The sequence below is a fragment of the Vitis vinifera genome, chromosome 10, assembly GCF_030704535.1.
Source record: "Vitis vinifera cultivar Pinot Noir 40024 chromosome 10, ASM3070453v1".
Lineage (NCBI taxonomy): Eukaryota > Viridiplantae > Streptophyta > Magnoliopsida > Vitales > Vitaceae > Vitis > Vitis vinifera.
Genome location: NC_081814.1, coordinates 10203541 through 10224872, shown reverse-complemented (window position 1 = coordinate 10224872; position 21332 = coordinate 10203541). Strand labels below are relative to the sequence as shown.

At 29.9% G+C, this 21332-nt stretch overlaps 3 protein-coding genes across 3 annotated transcripts; 1 reads left to right on the top strand and 2 right to left on the bottom strand.

The window, feature by feature from the left end:
* The first annotated feature begins 4256 nt into the window (after positions 1–4256).
* On the top strand, positions 4257–4879 carry LOC104880555 (agamous-like MADS-box protein AGL23). The gene is made up of 2 exons (XM_010657501.1): positions 4257–4529; positions 4718–4879. The coding sequence occupies exons 1-2, from the start codon at positions 4257–4259 to the stop codon at positions 4877–4879; spliced, it is 435 nt and encodes a 144-aa protein (XP_010655803.1).
* A 7869-nt stretch (positions 4880–12748) lies between these two features.
* Positions 12749–13545, bottom strand: LOC104880554 (agamous-like MADS-box protein AGL29). The gene has a single exon (XM_010657500.3). The coding sequence runs from the start codon at positions 13538–13540 to the stop codon at positions 12929–12931; it is 612 nt and encodes a 203-aa protein (XP_010655802.1). The 5' UTR covers positions 13541–13545; the 3' UTR covers positions 12749–12928.
* A 3597-nt stretch (positions 13546–17142) lies between these two features.
* LOC104880553 (agamous-like MADS-box protein AGL62) lies at positions 17143–17691 on the bottom strand. Its single transcript, XM_010657499.1, has one exon. The coding sequence runs from the start codon at positions 17689–17691 to the stop codon at positions 17143–17145; it is 549 nt and encodes a 182-aa protein (XP_010655801.1).
* Positions 17692–21332: the final 3641 nt, after the last annotated feature.

Sequence of the window (21332 nt, the reverse complement as noted above, 5' to 3'; positions counted from 1 at the left end):
TTCAATCTTCCCATTCAAAAACAATTCTCCCAATTTCAAACTCCCTTTCAAAACCTTCCAAGGAGAGTCCCACTTTCCTTAAACTTCAATGGTAAATTTCCTTGCAAAAGCATGAAATTTTTTAAATTAAATAATTGAATGAATAAATAAATAAGTAAATAAATTAGAAAACGGTAAAACAATAATAAATAAATAAGTTAATTAAAAAAGAAAAAGAGAACTAATATAAAAATGAAGATAACAAATAAGAATAAAAAGGTGATTGATAATAATAAAAATAAAACTAAAAATAAAAATAAACAAATAAATAAAAACTGAGCCCCACAAGCTATGCAACCATGCAAGTCATACAAGTCACGCTAAAAATGTCTTAATGGGCCAAGTGTGCCTAAATGGGCCTAAGGTGAGACTAAGTGGGCCTAACTAAATGGGCTAAGGGTGTCTAAATGGGCCTAGAGTGTTTAAGTGGGCTTAAGGTGCCTAAGTGGGCCTGTATATCTAAATGGGCCTAGGGTGCCTAAATGAGCCTAGGGTGCCTAAGTGAGCCTAGGATGCCTAAATGGGTCTAGGGTGCCTAAGTGGGCCTAAGTAGACTACCCTAAAAGCTATCCTAAAAATGAATGAAAAGCCTAAGTCTAAAATAGGGCTGCCAAAGGTCACAATAAGGGGTCAGATAATCCCTCAACCAAAGTCTCCGAGGTGACTCAGAGACAGGTAAGTTGTATGAGTAGTAATGGGCCACCAAGGAGTTACTATGGAGCATTAAAAATGAATTTAAAGACATGTGTTAAAGGGACAAAATTGAGGACCCCACTCTCCAAAAGTAAAGGCATTGAGCCTTCACTTATATACATGCTAACCCAAGCAGAAAGATTACATGGGAACAAAAGTTTTAACTTTTGATCATTTTGTTCCTTGTCTTCAAAAACTCTTTGATTACGCTCCCACCAAATTGTCCAAAAAATGTAAGAGGAGATGACTTTACACCTTTTTCCTTTTTTGACCTACAAAGGAGTCATGCCAGCTTAAAAAGGTATCTTTTATCGGGAAAAAGATAATTTAATCTACATTGAATAAGGAGAACAAAATGTGCCAAAGAATCCTTACTTTATAGCAATGAAGAAGAATGCGATAAATAGATTTCCCCTCCAATTTGTATAGATAGTATCTATTCATTAGTGATCTCAATCTCTTTTGGAAATTGTCTAAAGGCAAAACTTTTCTCCAACTTGCTTCCCATGCAAAAAAAGCTCACCTTAGATATATAGGGCCAATGGGTTCCAAATAATTTTTGTTGGAAAAAGGGGCTGCCCTTCCCACCTTCAAGGCCGCATAGAAAGATTTGACCGAACATATTGCTTTTTTGCTTCTTTCCAAATCACCTTGTCATTATCTTCCCTTCTAACCATCTTTTCTTACAACATTAAAATAAAAGTCTCAACAACTTACAACTCCCAACTCCCAATCATTAAAATACCTTGTGAAACATGGGGTCCAATGTCCCCCTCCTCCTAACTCCTTCCACAAATCCACCACCCAAGCTTCCTTTGACAAAGCCAATACATACAAGAAGTAAAGGAATTACACAAGTGCTCATCCGCATACCATCTATTCTTCCAAAATTTAACACTTTTATCACTATCCACTTCAAATATTTATATAACATAAAAGGTTTTTTTTTTCTTTTTTTAAGAAAATAAAATGATAGCCATTCAGGAGTTTATGAGGCTAAACTAATGAGCGAACTGAAGGAACCAAAACTAGAAGTCATGCAATCATGCTTGTACTTCTAAAATATTTTTCGTGTCTATAGATGTTGTCATTCATGAAAGTTAGTCATTTTTTTTCAACCTCATCTTCAAGGAGAGCCATTTGCAGAAGATCATGAGTTTTTTTCCGAGTTTATATATCTCACACATTAAAAATTCTCCTAAGTGACTCTAAATAGGTGCCTATTCTTATCTTAAGCTCTCTTAGTCGTTCCCTGAGTCATCCTTAAGACTCACTCGAGCCCACCAACTTCAAACTCATGGTTCCTCAATTTGTTGGTCCCTGATGCTGTCATCCAAGGGAGACAGAGGGAGAGATAGGTTACACCGCTTAAGTTCACTCTAGGAGAATATCGTCCACTCTTGAACCTTTAAGTGTTACTCCAGTTATCAACTTGGACAAAGGTACCAAAACTTACGTCTAGTTCTAATATGTTTGATGATATCATTTACTATTATCGTTAGAAAAAGTAAGAGACATTGTACTCAATGCTCTTTAACCATCTTTGTTTCATTTGATAACTTTTGAATCTTAAAGAGCATTTGTTACCAAACTTACCTCCATTGACATACCCAAAAATGTTCAAAAGGTATTGGGAGATGAGAACTGAAGGAAAGTAGCGAATTGAAATAATAATAACATTAATAATAAAACCTAGGAGATTGTGGATCTTTCCCATTGGGAAGAATCATGTGGGGTGTGAAGTTGGTGTTCTCAATAAAATATAAGTCAAATGGGACACTTGAAAGGTGTAAGGTGTAAGACATGATTAGTAGCCAAGAAATATATTTAAAATTTATGGGATAGGTTACCAAAAAACCTTTGCTCTGATGGCAAACATGTATACCATTTGTACACTGCTATCCCTTACTACTAACTTTAATTAGCCCTTGCAAAAGTTCCATGCAAATAATGCATTCCTCCATGGGAATTTAGAAGAGGTTTACATGGAGATGCTACTTGATCTAGAAGAAAATTTTAAAGGAACAAGGTTTGTTGCCACTATAGTGTTGACTAAGTACTTTGACTATCTCTGTAATGATGACTGTCTTGTAAGTGGTAGGACAATCATTACAACTTTAGGTGGCTGGTAGGTGCTGTAAGAAGATATATCATGATTCCTATTCGTGTACTCGCCCGTCCCTTCAACCTATTGGAGGTATGAGGTTATGTGCGATAATTAATTGACATGGACTTAAAGGTTGGGAGAAGTCCCATCAGTCATTCCCATGCCAGATGTGAATGATTACACATAGCAAGGGGGGCCTTAAAGGCTGGCTGGATGGTTTCGCCCGCTTGGGGAATCCGGTACTACTTGTCATTTGGCCTCGTGGTCCTAACGAAAAACTCAGGATATTACAGCCGCTAATCGGGTAGTACTGAGGGAAAATGACACGTGGACTGACACGTGAAGAGGACCCCTCACAATATGTACATTGCAATTTGTGGTTGTTGGGTCTTTGACTAAACAAGCTATGGACAAATTATAAATAAAACATTACCTCCCCTTCAATCTCTATCTGTGTTTTGTGTTTTTTATTTTTTAAAATAAAAAATAATATTTTTCCAATTTTTTTTCCTAGGCAAATTGATTACAAATTAAGTGAGAAATAAGGTATTAGATTCGTTAATAAGTGTAATAATTTTTAAAATAGTTTGAAACTCAAATATGGCTTAATTAAACACAAAAACTAATCCACAATTACTTTTCGTTTATCCTATGCATATACCCATATTTGCTAATTTAAACAAGATAAATGGTTAATAAACTAAGTGAAACTTCACACATTAATTTGTTAATAAGCCTATTAATTTTGAAATGATATGGAATAAATAATCAACCCAATTAATACTATAAATTTATGGACTAAAATTGGTTTAGAATGAATTTTATATTTCTTCTCAATATATAAATATATTGATTTAATATAGTAGATTTGTTAATAGATATACTAATTTAAAAAATAAGTTAGAACTCATAAAAAGATCCAACCGATATTAGAAAATGATAAATCAAAACTAGTGTAGTATAACTCTATTATTTCTCTCTAGCTTGCACATAACTACACTTTTTTTAAACTTTCTTACTAGATAAATAGTAAGAAAGTGCACACTTTATTAAATACACATTTAAAAAAAAATCATTTTTAAAAACAATTGAAATTATTTATCTAAATGAGTTTTTTCTTTTTAAACTATTGCTAAAATTAACTTATTAGTGTTGGTTTAGATACAAATTTTATTTTATTTTTTTATTTTTAAAAATATTTTTGACTTCTATAGCGGATAAAAAATGTAGTAACTTTTATATAAAAATTATGAACTCAATTATTTTAAAATTCTAAAATTTTAAAATTTGATTTTGGCAACTTTCTAAATTTAGAAATAGTAACTAGCTTTTACAGAATCTTTTGTGGAAAATATCATTTAATGGTAACAAATGTTAACTATAAATCCATCATCAAGAACGGAAGTAGAGTTCAATAATGGAAGTGGCAAACGTAAACTCTCAGAAGAAGAATATGGGGAGACGGAAGATCGAAATAAGAAAAATTGAGAAGAAAAGCTTCTTGGAGGTCACATTTTCTAAGTGTCAAACTGGTCTCTTCAAGAAGGTTGGGAAGCTCTGCGTTCTATGCGGTGCTGAGGCCGTCGTCATCGTCTTCTCTTTGGGCGGGAGGGCCTTCGTCTTTGATCACCCCATCGTGAAAGCTGTCATTGATCACTTCCTCAAGTGCGACACCGACACCAGCTCATGTGTAGTTGGGCACGCAACACGTCGTTCTTTTCTTTAAGTCTCCTCGTCTTGCGGAGTAGGGACTGTACCTATTGCACACTCTCTTGCTAGCATCTTTCTATGCTTTCACGCCAGTCAAAGTAGCCTTCACTACCCATGGCAGAAGATTGGCTCCTAGAGGGTGTTGACATCCCTAATATTTTCCCACAGACGATGCCAATTGTTGATGCAAGGTCAATTGGAGTCAGATCCTCCTTACGCTATGCCTCTCATAGCTTCTGGCCAACGATCGGGGAACTGGGTGAGCTTCTGCCCTGCACAAAGGATGTCCGGACAGGTGGTCCAGGCACGCCCCTCCGAAACTTAAGTTAGACAAAGATAGGTTAGGCTATTTCAAAGAAAGAATGAGTAGGACAACTTAAGCGTGCGTACCTTGTTTGTGCTTTTAGGAGTGTTTTTATAGTGCTCAAGAGAAAGCCACTATAGTTTTGACTAAGCACTTTGACTATCTCTGTAATGATGATTTTCTTGTAGGTGGTAGGACAATCATTATAACTTTAAGCGGCTGGCAGGTGTCATTAGAAGATATGTCATGATGCCTATCCGTGCAGTCGCCCGTCCCTTTAACCTGTTAAAGGTGTGGGGTTATGTGTGATAATTAATTGACATGGACTTGAGGGTTGGGAGAAGTCCCATCAGTCATTCCCATGCCAGATGTGAATGATTACACATAGCAATGGGGGCCTTAAAGGCTGGCTGGATGGTTTCGTTCGCTTGGGGAATCCGATACTACTTGCCATCTGACCTCGTGGTCCAGACAGAAAACTGTGGATACTTTAGCTGCTATCCAGACAATACTAAGGGAAAATGACATGTGGACTGACACGTGGAGAGGAGCCTCCACAATATGTACGTTGCAATTTGTGGTTGTTGGGTTTTTGGCTAAACAAGCTATGGACAAATTATCAATAAAACATTACCTCCCCTTCAATCTCTATTTGTGTTTTGTGTTTATTATCTTTAAAAATAAAAAATAATATTTTTCCAATTTTTTTTCCTAGGCAAATTGATTACAAATTAAGTGAGAAATAAGGTATTAGATTCGTTATTAAGTGTAATAATTTTTAAAATAGTTTGAAACTCAAATATGGCTTAATTAATTTTAAAAATTCATACACAAAAACTAATCCACAATTACTTTTCGTTTCTCCTATGCATATATCAGTATTTACTAATTTAAAACAAGATAAATGGTTAATAAACTAAGTGAAACTTCACTCATTAATTTATTAATAAGCCTATTAATTTTGAAATGAAATGGAATAAATAATCAACCCAATTAATACTAGAAATTTATGGACTAAAATTGTTTTAGAATGAATTTCTATTTCTTCTCAATATATAAATATATTGATTTAATATAGTAGATTTGTTAATAGATATACTAATTTAAAAAATAAGTTAGAACTCATAAAAAGATCCAACTGATATTAGAAAATGATAAATCAAAACTGGTCTAGTATAACTTTATTATTTCTTTCTAGCTTGCACATAACTACACTTTTTAAAACTTTCTTACAAGATAAATAGAATCCAAATCAAGTGAAACTTAATGTTTAGGTTCTTTAACAAATTTATTAATTTTTAAAGTAATTTAGAATCTAAAGCTTATAAAATTAGTACTTGAAATTTCTCTACCATAAGGGATTCAAAATGCTATATTGGTAATTGAATGACACAATGTAATGTTTTGTGGATTTAGTATTTATTTAATAAAAGTTCAAGTTCTCTTTCTATCCATTCTATGCATTACATTTTATGAGCATTCTAACTTGACATCTTTTGCATTGTACATGACTTAGGTGCATTAGTAGTTACACAGAAGATCCAAGTCATGGGTTTTTTGGAAGTGGATGATTTGTTCATAGTTGATTCATGGACTCAGACAATCCATTTGAGATTATAGTGTACTACATCCTAATCGAAGGGATGATTGGTATAGATCATTGAGATAGGATTCCTATGGAGAATACATTGGTATGTATGATTACACATTGAATAGGACTTATGGTGAGTCATGATGTATCACTATTGAATAGTCATGACCTCATCAAGTTATTATATTGTATGATCTCTCAAGTATCTTGAGAGAATATTGAGCTTGTGCTAAAGTTTGTAGTGATTTTAACCTGTGAGCGAGACCTTAAGGTGGTTGTATATTCCCTATGGATTTATTTATTATTGATAAAAACAAGTGACAACAAGTATTCTCAATTGAAGCACCATGATATCTCATGGAGATTGAAACATTATGTCCCCTTGGGTGATCTTAAGGAAGTATGTTCAAGAAAATTATGATTGTAGTAGTTCTTTAACTTGAACTTGACATGTGCTCTTTATGAGTTAAAGCATGTCAATTGATCACATAGTAGAAGGATTTGAGACTTAAGGATTATAGCGATAATATTGAGAGGTTGATAATATTCAACTTGCCAGATTACAAACATTCATTTATGGGAAGCTTGCATATAATGGATTGTAGGCCACAAACTTGACTTCTTGTATCTCATTATAATATACATAAGATACTAGAGTGTAGTTGAATTTTTCTAATCGAGTGTTGAGTTAACTTTAAAATTGGATTCTAAGGGAGCTAGTATTTACTTGTGGGTTGGTTCTAATGGTTCTTGCCTGAGCTCGTATTTCTTGATGTCATAGTTTGTAAGGATTGTTTGATTTCTTTATTCACTTGTGTGCATTAGGGCATTTTGATAAATACACAATATTGCATAGGAGCTTGTGAATGTTCTCTTTGGATATAGTGGATTGCACAAGAGCTTGCATATAGTGGATTGTAAACCATAAACTTGACTTCTTGTATCTCATTGTAATAGACATAGGATACTAAAGTGTAGTTAAATTTTTCTAATCGAATGTTGAGTTAACTTTAAAATTGGATTCTAAGGGAGCTAGTATTTGCTTGTGGTTTGGTTTAAATGGTCCCCACTTGAGCTCATATTTCTTCATAGCACAATTTATAAGGATTGTTTGATTTCTTCATTCACTTGTGTGCATTAGGGCATTTTGATAAATACACAATATTGCACAAGAGCTTGTGAATATTTTCTTTTGATTGAGCTAATTGATGAATTAAAGTCCAATATAGCTAATTAATCAATTAAGACCCAAGTGAACTAGTGTAATTGACCCAAGCCTAAGATAAACTTGAGCCATATAAGTCTACTAGAAGCTTATAAATACTTCCCTTTAAGGGTTAAGGCTATAGTCTTACATTATATTCACTAAAATAGAAAGAAAAAGAATGAGTGAAAGAGAGAGAACCCTAGTCACCAACCTTAGAGAGGATTCTACTAGAAGTCTTGAGATTTAAGGACATTTTGATTTTTTTGTTCACATGTGTGCATAAGGACATTTTGGTAAAAATATAAGGAAACATAAGAGCTTATGAATGTTTTTTGGACTGAGTTAATTGATTAATTGGATTAAGTGATCCAAATCCAAGATAGACTTAAGTTACTTAAGATCACTACAAGCCTATATAAACCCCTTTAAATGTTAAGACTTCAACTTTTGAGAGTCTGATCTTCCTATTCATTCAAAAGAGAGGAGCATCCTAGCCACCAACACTTTAAGAGGATTCCATCCATTTGCAAGCTAGGATTTGGAAAGAGAGTCATTGGGCGAAAGAATCTTAGATTGTGAGATCTACATTGCATATAACATATCTTCATCAATAGTAATTGATTTGAAAACATCCAAACCAAGTGTATGTTTTTATGAGCACCTAGATCTATGTTCAATGTTTTGAATGATTCTATTGCACAGAATCTAGTGTCCCTAGGATAGTTTTGCAGGCACTAAACAATCCAAGGCTTGGAATGGAGCAATTCAGAGATTCCAACACATGGGAACCCTATGTTGATGACTAAATCCAGTCATCCTTCCAATTAAGAAGTAGTGTATTATAGTTTCAAATGGATTGACTAAGTTTATGAACCAATTATGAACTAATCATCTATTTGTAAGGAACTTATGACTTGGATCTTTTGTACAACTCCTAATGCATCAAAGTCATGTACAATGTGAAAGATTTTAGGCCAGAATATTGATAAAGTGTAATGCACGAAACAAATAGATAGAATGGGAAAACATGAATCTTATTAAATAATAATCCAATAATTGTTACTTGATATCATGGTTTTAAGTGTTTTATCTTGATACCTACAAGAGTTCATGATGCTTTACAAGATTCACGTACATTGGAAAACTGCTATGGAAATAGAATATCAAGCCTTGGCAAGAACCAAACCTACACACTTATTTTGAGCCCCTTAAACAAGAAGATTGTAAGCTACAAGTGAGTGTTCAAATTGAAACCAAACTTTGATGGCTTAGTAGCTTAACACAAATCTTGTTTGGTTGCCAAAAACTATCATTAAGATGTTGATTTGGATTTCAGTAATATTTTTATTAATCCCAATATCAAACCCAATACTATTAGAGTTGTTTTAACTCTAACTCTGGTTTGGGGATGGGAGGCTAGATAGTTAGATGTGAACAATGCCTTCTTTGATGACATTCTCTAAGAAAAAGTCTTCATGGATTAACCTATTAGAGTTTAGCAAATTGATGGCTTAGCATATTTGTAGACATCAATGGGCACTTTATATACTGAAGCAAGCCCTTTGGTTTTGGCTTTGATAAATTAATGAATTCTTTGCTTCTATTCAAGTTCCATGGCTCCAAAGCTAATCAATTTTGCTTTCTTAGTTTATGTCTTGTGAAGCAAGTCTTATGTTTATGTTTCTAGTCTATGAAAACATATTGATCACAAGGAGTGACATCAACAAAGTGAATTCTCTTATCACTCTTTTGAATAAAAATTTTTTCCTTAAAGACTTGGACAATCTAAGTTACTTTCCAGGAGTTGAGGTACAACACACTAAAAATGATGAACTCTTACTATCATAAGGCAAATAAATCATTGATCTCCTCTTTAAGATGAAAATGCTCAATGTGAATCCTATCTCTACACCTATGAGCACTAGCTCTCATCTCTTAGCTTATCAAGGAGAACTTATTGCTAATCCCACTTTATATCATAGCATTGTAGAAGCACTCCAATATGACACCATCACTTGACTAGAAATATCCTTTAGTATAAACAAGGTGTACTACCAATTTAGGCATGACTTTTTAGATTCTCATTAGAAACTCATCAAGAAGATCCTAAGCTATCTTAAATGAATAATTCATCATCTTGTTCTCTTTAAGTCAAGCATACTTAGATGCCGATTAGGCAACTGATCCTAATGACCAAAAGTTAACATCAGGTTAATATAAATTTCTTGGTGATTATCTAATTGCTTGAAGCTCTAAGCACTAACACATTGTTTCTTTCTCAACGTTACAGAAAAAAATTAAGCCTAATATCTAACAAACTTAGGTTTCTAACACAACAAATATGTTTCTTGTCATTCTTGTCCAAGTGAGAATTCTCATCTTAGGATTATGTAAATTCTGGTATGAATAACTATCCATTCTCTACACGATAAGTTATCATTCCATTCCTCTATAATTCTTCTATAAAGAATTGTAAAATTATAGGAGAATTAACATAAACAGTCGTGCATCAAATTCCTTATATTTTCCATTTTTGCATAGACTAGTACTAACATTCACTCATGTAAATACATTTCCATAGTGGTGTTTCAATTCGACCCCTTGATCAAGAGTGCATCTTGGCCATCTTCGTACCATCTAGAATCTAAATAGTAGCATTTTGACCATATGAAGCCAATTTATATTGTTTTAAATTTAAAAGGAATTCAAGCTTGCACTTGTGAGAAATTGAGAATCGATGGAATTTTGTATTATGAATTTTAAAACACATAGCCAATGATTGATCTTTATGTAATATGATCACTAAAATAATGAATGTTGTAGTAATTAGTAACCTTAACTGTCACACCCCAAAACCCGCTCCAAGGGCATGACGGTCATTTCATACTTCAAGCCCAAAAGCTCAAAGTGGAAACAACACAAACATTCATATTGTAACTGGAAATTTACCAATTATCAAATTCATGTTCAGAGTAGGAGAACAAAAATTCTAAAATCTCTAAATATTTTTTTTTTGTTTCAAACAAACACATCAAACCAAGTGTTATTGTCCAAAAAACTCCAAACTCAAATAATACTAATGGAAAACAAATTTTAACATCTAAACAATGCTAAAAAATAAAGAGAGTTTTGACACATGTCCTAACAAGCCAATTTCCCCTCCTAACCTTCACTCCTCGCCCGAACTAAGGGTACTTGGAAAATTATCAATAAAGGGGAATGAGCTCAAAGCCCAATAAGGAATATTAATACAGTTTCATGGGTCAAATAGTTTCAATCATGCTTACAAATAGGAGATTTAGTGTAAAATCATTTTCATAAGAACGGTTGAGTACAAATATGCTAATACATTTTAAGGTGTTTAATCAAACATTTTCATATATATCAAAATCATTTTATATCCATTTCAAATCAAATACATTTCAATTGTTTTCACTCTAGTTATCAAATAACAAATAGTGCCCATTTAAGTGAGACTTTACAAATAGGTGGCTAGCCTCAAATGTTCCTTTTAAGGTAGATGGAACCAAACACTACTAGTACTAGTAACCTCGAACCAAACCCCTAGAGGCTGGGGTTCAAATCAATTACATTTCCCACCATGAAAATGTAAAGGTCAACTATTATATCCCGTTGACAAGGACCAAAAAGTCAACTATTATATCCCGTTGACAATCGTCAAACAAATCAGAGTCAAATTCTTTATTTTATTTATTCTAACTTACAAAAGCAAAAAATCCTCAAGTATTTCGATATAAATAAAATAAATGTTATAACCCATTTTTCCATACAAAAATATATTTGATACATGCTTAAAAGCAAAATTAACAATTACACATTTCAAACAACATATATATATATATATATAAATGTTTTCCTTTGCAAAATCTGTATTAATTTCCCTTACCTCAAAAGAAGTCCTCAAAAACTTTGGAGAAAAATAATCCTGGAAAATCTATTATTCACCTAACAAAGTCTAAGAGAAATAACCATTACTATTTATCTAAAATTATATGTTTGACAATTCTAAAATTTTAGGTATTCAAATTAATGTTTTTAATTATGAAAGATAATTTAATCTATTCCTATTTTAGAAAAATTAATAAATTTCTAATTCATATAAAACTTAAATTTTATTTTCAATTTATTTCTTAGGACACAACATAATTTAATTAAATTACAATTTATTCTACTAATTAAATTTTATGTTACTTATTAACTTAATATTTATCATTAATCTAATTATAATACTTTAAATTTAACTAATTTGTGCTTCCTCCCTTTTTTATTTATATTTAATTTATTCTATCATTTTCATTTTTTTTTTTTTATAAACATAACTACCATAACAATCCTCACAAAACTACCAATATAATATATTTAAATAAATAAAACATCTACCCACTCACACACTCCACGTCATGCCTCTTTATTAATATGAATATTGTTATCTCCATCAACCTTCATTCTTCCACACATGCGCATTCTTTTTTTTCTTTTTTTTCATCTAAAAACTTAAGATTTCCCAATTTCCAACAATAAATCAACCCATAATCTTAAATTTATAATATTTTGATATTAAAACGAATTAAACAAAAGTAATCTAACCTTAATCTAAATTAAAAAAATTTCAAAGAATATCTAATGTGTTCATAACTAACTAACGAATATAATATTTTAATTTAATATTAGAATCTTACTTGGAAAATCTGAACTTCAAACTCTGAACCTCTAACCCTTAAGCCCTAGGATCTCCAATTTTTTAATTTTGGTTGATAGAGTTTTCTGAATAAAGAAGGTGAAAGGAAGATCTAATTTATACCTAGGATTAGTAATTGTAAAAGGATTCTTTCACCCTTAATGAATTTAATTAATTAATTAATTATTTTATAAATTACTATTTTGCCCTTAGAGTAAATTTTGGGGTTACATTAACTCTTGTTCTTCCTGTATTAAAAGACCAAAATCCATTGTATGTACCTTTCACATACTCAACCGTCTGGCTTAATTGCCGCTCAAAAGACATTCTACCCTGCAGGATCATGGTCTTCAATAAGTATATATAATGCCATGGCTAGCTGCAATAACAATTCAAAGTTTTCAGAAACCATAACACCGATATTATTTCAAGAACAAGATTCGAAAGTTAACTTAAAACACAAGTTTAACGACTTAATTCTCTGCTGAAAACTTCAACAAGAATTCAGAAACTTCAGTATAGTTTGATAAAATTTTCTATTCAAGCCAATGACTTATTTCTCTACTCATTACTTCAAGTCATGGGGAATGATAAATATCAGTCTCATCATCAGTTTCTTCAGCTGGTGGTCCATTGGCATCTGACATTGAAGAAGAAGAAGAAGAAGAAGAAGAAGAAGAAGAAGAAGACGCAGCAGCAACCTCCTTCTGCAACTCCTTGGATCTTGCCTCCACATCCCTCTTCAGTGCCTCGAGCTTGCCTTTCAGTTGCAGCAACTCATCCCTGCTGAGTCCATTGATATAATCATCTGATTTTTTATGGGCAACATCAAGGACCTCTCGCTTCTTCTCAGCTTTCAATTGATTTTCCACCCGGTGGAGTTCCCGACGAAGCGCAACCATAGTAGCCCCATGTCTAGAGGCTTCATGCGGGAGGTACTGGGGATTAACTCGAGGGTTTTGGCTAAGAAACCGATTTATAATGGAGTCAACAGAAGGACTACCGAAAGAGTGAACAATATTTCCTTGAGGAGAAAAGACTACTATGGCAGTATCTGCACCACATAGTATAGAAAGCTCAGCTGCTTTCTTGAAAAGCCCTCGTTTACATTTGGAGAAGACAATTCTTCGCTGCTCCAAGTCTTGTATGGGCTCTATTTTCATCTCTCTTTGACCCAAGCTTCTTCCCATTGAGGACATCTGAGAAACGTAACACATATATTTAATGTAATTTCATTATGGACTTGTACTAATTTAAGTACCATTTTTGGATCTTAATCAAATGTTAGTTGGCTCCTACATTCACTTTTTTTTTTTCCCATGAAATGGTTCATAATTATGTGGCAGTGACATTTTAGAAGGAAATCAATGTGAGAAAGTATACTAATCATTTATAATACAATGATAGACTATCATTTGCATCTTAAGAAATTCTTTAAAGAAGAGAAAAGAAAAAATATAATCAATGGAAATATTATGATCTTTCATATTAGGGAGAGTATTTGCTCTACGTTAACAATCTAGAAAAGCAAAAATGAAAAGGAAATTTGAAGATTTAAGGATTGAACCAGTCTGTGTTAATTAAATTGCATAATCAAATTTTCTATTCCAAATCTAATGTAAGAAATATGAATTAAACATCATTTAGAGTAGCAAGATTATAACCTTCGAATGAAAAGATGTTGTAGTATCGGTTAAATTAATCAATGAAAAAACATACTATGGTTAGGAACTAAAAATGTTAAAAAATTTAAAGTAAGAATAATACATAATTTGAAAGTGAAGTACAAAAATTTTATGATTAGAACGCACTCTTACCTTTAGGGTTAATGGTCTCTAGAATATGCATAGGAGTTGCAACAAATATATCAATAATTCAACAAGAGGTCATTAGATTGTGATCAACACGCACGCTCCCGCGCGCACACACACAAAAAAAGTAAATCAATTGCTAAATGATTTAAATTTGAAATAGAATAACATATAAATCTACGAGAGACCAAAAGAAAATAATTTTAAATCAATTTATAATAGTTAAAAAGAAAAAAATTATAGATGAAAGTTGCAAAATCTAGGGTTTTTAACGAGAAAGTAAGGACTTTTAGATCAACAAGAGAAATATCAAGATTGAGGTCAGGAAATGGAGAGTACCTATAAAAACAAAAGAAAATTCTAATCCAAGTTTAATGAGAGAATGATAAAATCTATTTAGAAAATTCATATTTAAAATCTAAATCGATCAAGCAAATTGGATTAATCAAAATAAAAGAACAAGAGTATAAAAGTTGATAAGGTAAAATACAAAGATCGGAGTTAATCATGGACACGTTAAAACTAGGATCATAGGGTTGCTTAAGATTTAAAATATAAGAACACAAAGTCTAAAAGTAAGAAAATATGAAAATTCAAGATAGCATAAGAAAAATTTGCTATAAAAGTAAAGAAAATAGAGACACTTACCTCGATCAAATGTTGCAAGGAAAAAGAAGGTTTAAAATGAGCCTTACTCGGGAGATGAGTAGGGTTAAATAAAAAGGAATTCTATATACAAAATCCAGGTTACGATGTGGGATGAGTTTAAGTAAAATAAAAAGATTCATATTACTATAATATAAGAAGAAGATGGAATATCATCATATTAATTCATAAATTTATAATGGTAAGAGAGATTTCACATTAATCATCCTTTCTAAGTTTGCAAGACATTGATTTATCTTTCAAATTTTATTGTAATCTCCTTTATCCATCATTGATAAAGTTTCATCTTTTACATTTTATTCTTTATATAAGAAACCTTATTAGTGAAATATTGATGTTTTTCCAAATTCTTCAAAGTTTCAATTGAATTTTTTTACCACCTAATGATAGCAATCTTTGACATTTATTAACTAAAGATATATCTTATTATGTTTTCTCAACAATTCATTTATATATATGTATATAGAATAGGATAATTATATTTAGGGATAGATAAAATTGATAATAAGTCTAATGTACATACAAGATGTACAATTCATTCCAAAGATCAACAAACATTTATAATTGAGATAAAAAAAAATGATTTTATTATAATGTCAAAAATACCCTTATAGAGTTGAATTGTAAAATAGTATTCAAATTGTATAAAAGGAATTAATATTATGTAACAATAATTTATCATCCATGGTGCACCCTACTTATTATTTTTTCTCCTTTGAGCTTTTAATTATCTAGTAATTTATTTCTTAAAAAAAGGATAAAAAATAAATTAAATTCTTAGATACCTAGGGTGGTATAGCCAAGGGTACTACCCCCAAGTCCCATTAGGAACTTCTTAAGTCAAACAACTTCTTTTGCTGCTTTAGAAGTAGTAACATTATTGACTTCCATAGTGGAGTCAACAATACAGATGGAATCTATTTGAATGGAAAATATTCTTAGATTGACTAATCTTTTGCCTCAACAAAATTTTATTTTGAATAATTAACTCTAATATCAATTAGTTAGCCAAGTAAATTAATTAATTGCCCAATGTCAATACTAGGAAATGTTTTCAAAAATCGAAATAAGTCATTCAATTCACTTGTCTCAACCTAATGTTATTTCAATAATTCTTTTCATGTGTCTCGCTCGAATTACTGTAAGTTTGTCTACCATGTCAAATGTCATAATTATATGCATAGAATCCCAACTTAATTTCATTAAGTAATGGTTTGGCATACATTTGTCAGGTAATAAATTAAATGTCAAATTTATCTTAATTTACTTAATAAAGATGGATTGTTTATCAACTTTATCAAATTTATCTAAATACCATGAACCTTTTTTTAAGAGTCATTGAATAATTTCTAACTGGATCTCTACCATTTAAAGAGTGAAAATAAAAAAATGCATTTTGTGGTAGGATCTACATGCAGATTTCACAAAAATTGTAGCAGCCATATGATCTTTAGAGTTGCCATTGTTTGTTACTTTATACTGTGCATATGGTGGATGATAATATCAAAGGTTCTTTATTACTATACTAAGAGATTGTTCTTGAAGCAAGTTAGATAAAACACATGGCCCATGATTGATTTCTATCAATTATGATCAATGTTGTTCTTATCAGTAATCTTATTTTTGTTCTTCCTGTATAAAACACCAAAATACTTTTACATACTCAACCATCTAGCTTAATTGTTGCTTAAAAAATATGATCCTAGTGCAACACATTATGATAACCCATATCGAATAAAGAAAAAAGTTTATGACAATATATATGAATGTACTTATCTTAACTATGTAAACATGTTTTAAATTCATGAGAGTCCTTTGTCCAAAGCAAACAATATTTACATGATTGAGATTAGGTTGTTACACGCATGTCCAAGCTTCTAACTTAATTGTTGTCAAAAGACACATGGACAGTGTCATTTTACATTGTATCATGATTGTGAGCAAGTCATTACACATATGTCCAAGCTTATAACTTAATTGTTGTCAAAAGACACACGACCAATGTCATTCTACCCTGCATATTGAACTTAATTGGTGTCCTTTAATTGTTTTCGAAATACACCAATGATTGTCTATTATGCAAGATCATTGTCTTCAATAATTGCATACAATGCCATGGCTAAATGAATAACTCAAAGTTGCCAGAAACCATACCAATATTACTTAAAGTAAAAGATTCAAAAATGAACTTGAAACACAAGATTTTAAAATTGAAATTCAAAAACAAGTTATTACTTAAAGCTCAAGATATATTCAAAAATCAACTTAAAACATGAGTTCAACGACTTTATTCTCTGTTAGCTCCAAACTTCAAGTCATGGGGAATGATAAATATCAGTCTCATCATCAGTTTCTTCAACTGGTGGTCCATTGGCATCTGACATTGAAGAAGAAGCAGCAGAAGCAGCCTCTTTCTGCAACTCCTTGTGTCTTGCCTCCGCATCCCTCTTTAGTGCCTCGAGCTTGCCTTTCAGTTGCCGCAACTCATCCCAGCTGAGTCTATTGAAATAATCTTCTGATTTTTTATGGGCAGCATTAAGGAGCTTCCCTCGCTTCTTCTCAGCTTTCAATTGGTTTTCCACCTCATGTCTAGAAGCTTCATGTAGGAGATACTGGGCTTTAACTTCAGGGTTTTGGTTAAGAAACCGATTGAAAATGGTATCAACAGAAGGACTACCGAAAGAGTAAACATTATTTCCTTGAGGAGAAAAGACTACTATGGCTGTATTTGCACCATATAGCGTAGACAGCTTAGTTGCTTTCTTGAAAAGCTTTTGCTTACATTTGGAGAAGACAATATTTCGGTGCTCTAAGTTTTGAATGGGCTCAATTTTATCTTCTCTTTGACCCACGCTTCTTCCCATTGAGGACATCTGATAAACATAATACATATATGATGTAATTTCCTTCTAGACTTGTACTAATTTAAGTACCACTTTTGGATCTTAAGAAGGAACTCAAATTGTTAAAAAAAATTAAAGCAAGGATGATTCATAATTTGAAAATGAACTACAAAAATTTTAATGATTGGATGCCACTCTTACTTTTGGAGGTAATGGTATCTAGAACATGCATACAAGTTACAACAAATACATCAATAATTCAACAAGGTCATGAGATTGTGACCAACACACACAAAGAAAAAGGTAAATTAATAGTTAAATGACTTAAAATTGAAATAAAATAACATATAAATCTACAAGAGACTGAAAGTAATTAATTTTTAATAGTTAAAAGGAGAATTTATAGATGAAAGTTGCGAAATCTAGAGTTTTTAATGAGAAATGTAAGGACTGTTAGACCAACAAAAGAAATACCAAAATTGAGGTTGAGAAATAGAGAATACTTGTAAAAATTAAAGAAAATAACAAGAAAAAAATTCTCTATCCAAGAGCAATATTAATGAAAGAATGGTCAAAACTAATAACAAAATCAATATACAAAATGTAAATTGATCGAGTAAATTAGGTTAATCAAAGTAAAGGAGCACGAGTATGAAAGTTGATAATGTAAAAAACAAAGATTTGAGTTAATCATGGATACGTTAAAACTAGAGTCATTGGGTTACTAAAAATTTAAAGCATAAGAACACATAGCTTAAAAGTTAGAAAACATGAAAATTCAAGCTAGCATAAGAGAAATTCACGATAAAATAAAGATGATAACAGAGATGCCTACCTTGATCAAGTGTTGCAAAGAAAAAGAAGGTTTAAAATGACTTCGACACCTTACTGCTAAGATGATTAGGGTTAAATAAGACAACAACAAGACTAAAAAGGAACTCTATATACAAGTAAAATAAGAAGATTTGTATTATTATAATATAAGAATAAAATGGAATATCATCATATCAATTCATAATTTTTAATGGTAAGAGAGATTTTACATTTAATTGTCCTTTCTAAGTTTACAAGACGTTAATTTGTCTTTCAAATTTTATTGTACTATTCTTTATCCATCATTCATAAAGTTTTATTTTTTGCTTTTTATTCTTTATATAAGAAACCTTATTAGTGAAATCTTTGATGTTTTTTAAAATTCTTAATAGCGATCTTTACCATTTATTACACATTTTCTATAATGTTTTTGTCCAATTAATTCTAAATATATGTTTTTCTTTTCATTCACAAAATCAAATCTGAAAATATAAGAAACATAATATTTTGTAAATTATTTAACTAATTTCTTTAATTAACTCCGCCTTGTTAATCCAAATAGGCCTCTCAAGAGAAATTAAAAATAATACTTTTTTCAAATTCTATTTTTTCAATAAATACAACAATATGCTTGCTATATATATATATATATATATATATATATATATATATATATATATTTCAACAATCAATTTCTAATAATGGACCTAAGGTCCATAAAAGATATAAAATTTAACGTTAACAAATACAAAAAACCCAGGCTAAGTTTTGAAATTAGGTTACTTAGTGGAAATGTACCATAGGGTAGCACCCCACTCAACCCTAAAAAGGTCTCTTCTAAGCAAGTGAAGGGAGCTATAATAATTAATTAATTAATCATCAATATCAAGATTAGAATGATACAAATAAATATACAACAAGATAATGATATAAGCATATTACAAGAATGCATAAGATAAATAATAAGAAAATTATACAAATTGTTTTATTAACCTAATTAAAAAAAATGATTTGTTTATTTAAGAGGTTATGACACATTTTTAAAATCTTTTGAAATGAAATTATTTAAATTAAAAACAATTTCAAATTTTATTTACAAAAGAAGTTTCAATTTATTTTCAATAAGTGATTTGATTCAATTTTATTTGTATTTAATCTTTATTTTCAAGAAAGTTATTTGCACTTATTATTATTAAAAAAATTATTAAATACAACTTCATAAAAAAAAAAAAAAAAAAAGGTTTCAATTTGATTTTATTGAAAAGAAAAAAATATTTTATCCAACTTTGTTAAAATAAGATTTCCATAATTTCATTTACAAAAAGTATCCCAATTTTATTTTTGTTTTTTTTTAAAAAAAATTTAAAATTTTTCTTAAAAAATAAAGTTGTTATTTTGACAATTTTATCTAAAAGGATAGAATTTTACTTTACTTTTATTACAAAATGATTTTCACAAATTTTTGTACAAAAATATCCCAATTCAATTTTATTTGGAAAAAAAATGGTGACATTTACAATTTATTTATAGAAAAAAAAATCTTTTAAAATTTTATTTAAAAATATGATTTTTACAATTTTATTTTAAATAAGGATTTTTTTGCTTAACTTTATTAACAAAAATATTTTTTTACTTTATTTATAAGAAAGGAATTTTGCCTTTTAAGATAAAGGATTTTTACAAGTTTCTCAAAAAAAAAAAAACTTTGCTTAAATTTTATTAAAAAGGTTATTATTTCTTTTAGAATTTTATTTTAAAAAAAATAGAAATTTTCCTTTTAAGATAAAGGATTTTTACAAGTTTCTCAAAAAAAATAAAAAAATAAAAAATAAAAAAGAACTTTGCTTAAATTTTATTAAAAAGGTGTCATTTACAATTTTATTTATAGAAAAAAATTCTTTTAAAATTTTATTTAAAAATATGATTTTTACAATTTTGTTTTAAATAAGGATTTTTTTTTTCTTAACTTTATTAACAAAAATATATTTTTTTTTTACTTTATTTATAAGAAAATAATTTTGCCTTTTAAGATAAAGGATTTTTACAAGTTTCTCAAAAAAAACAAAAACAAAAGAACTTTGCTTAAATTTTATTAAAAAGGTTTTTTTTTTTTTTTTTACAATTTTTTTTTAAAAAAGAGAATTTTTCCGTTTAAGAAAATATTTTTAAAATTTATCTAAAAAATAATTTTACTTAACTTTTATTAAAAAAAGAATTTCTTCACAATTTTACTTGAAAAAAAATTCCTTTTAATTTTTTTTTACAAGTTTATCTAAAAGAAATTTCCTTAACTTTTATTAAGAAAATATATTTTTTTATAAATAGTTAAGAAAAAAATTACAAATTTATACACAAAAGATAGAAATTTTCTAATCCAATTTTTATTCAAAAAGATTGTTTTACAAAAATTATTTAGAAAAAATTATTTATACAAATAATATTTCAATTCAATTTTATTTGAAAGAAAAGTGATTTTTATTCTTTTTATTTTGAAGAAATGATTTTTTATAAATTTATTTATTAAAGAATGTTCTAACTCAATTTTATTAGTTGAAAAATGTTTTTTATTAGGAAAATGATTTTTTACAATTTTATTTAGAAATGGTATTTCAATTACTCTTCTTTTCTTCTTTTTCTTTTTTTATTTACCAAAGTGATTTTTTTATTTGATTTTATTTAGAAAAGTTTATTTTTTAAAAAAAAATTCACCTAAAAGGTTTCCTCAATTTTGTTAAAAAAAAAGGTTTTTAAGTTTGTTAAAAAAAAAAGATTTTAGCTTTTATTTTACTTAAAAAAAATCAAATTTTATTTTATTTAACTAAAAAATAAAATTGAATGAAACAAAAAAG

Coding starts and splice junctions, on each gene's coding strand:
- LOC104880554 (XM_010657500.3), bottom strand. CDS start 13,540: ATGGGAAGAAGCTTGGGTCAAAGAGAGATGAAAATAGAGCCCATACAA.
- LOC104880553 (XM_010657499.1), bottom strand. CDS start 17,691: ATGGGAAGAAGCGTGGGTCAAAGAGAAGATAAAATTGAGCCCATTCAA.
- LOC104880555 (XM_010657501.1), top strand. CDS start 4,257: ATGGAAGTGGCAAACGTAAACTCTCAGAAGAAGAATATGGGGAGACGG. Junction 4,530..4,717: donor ACACCGACACCAGCTCATGT/GTAGTTGGGCAC, acceptor ATTTTCCCACAG/ACGATGCCAATTGTTGATGC.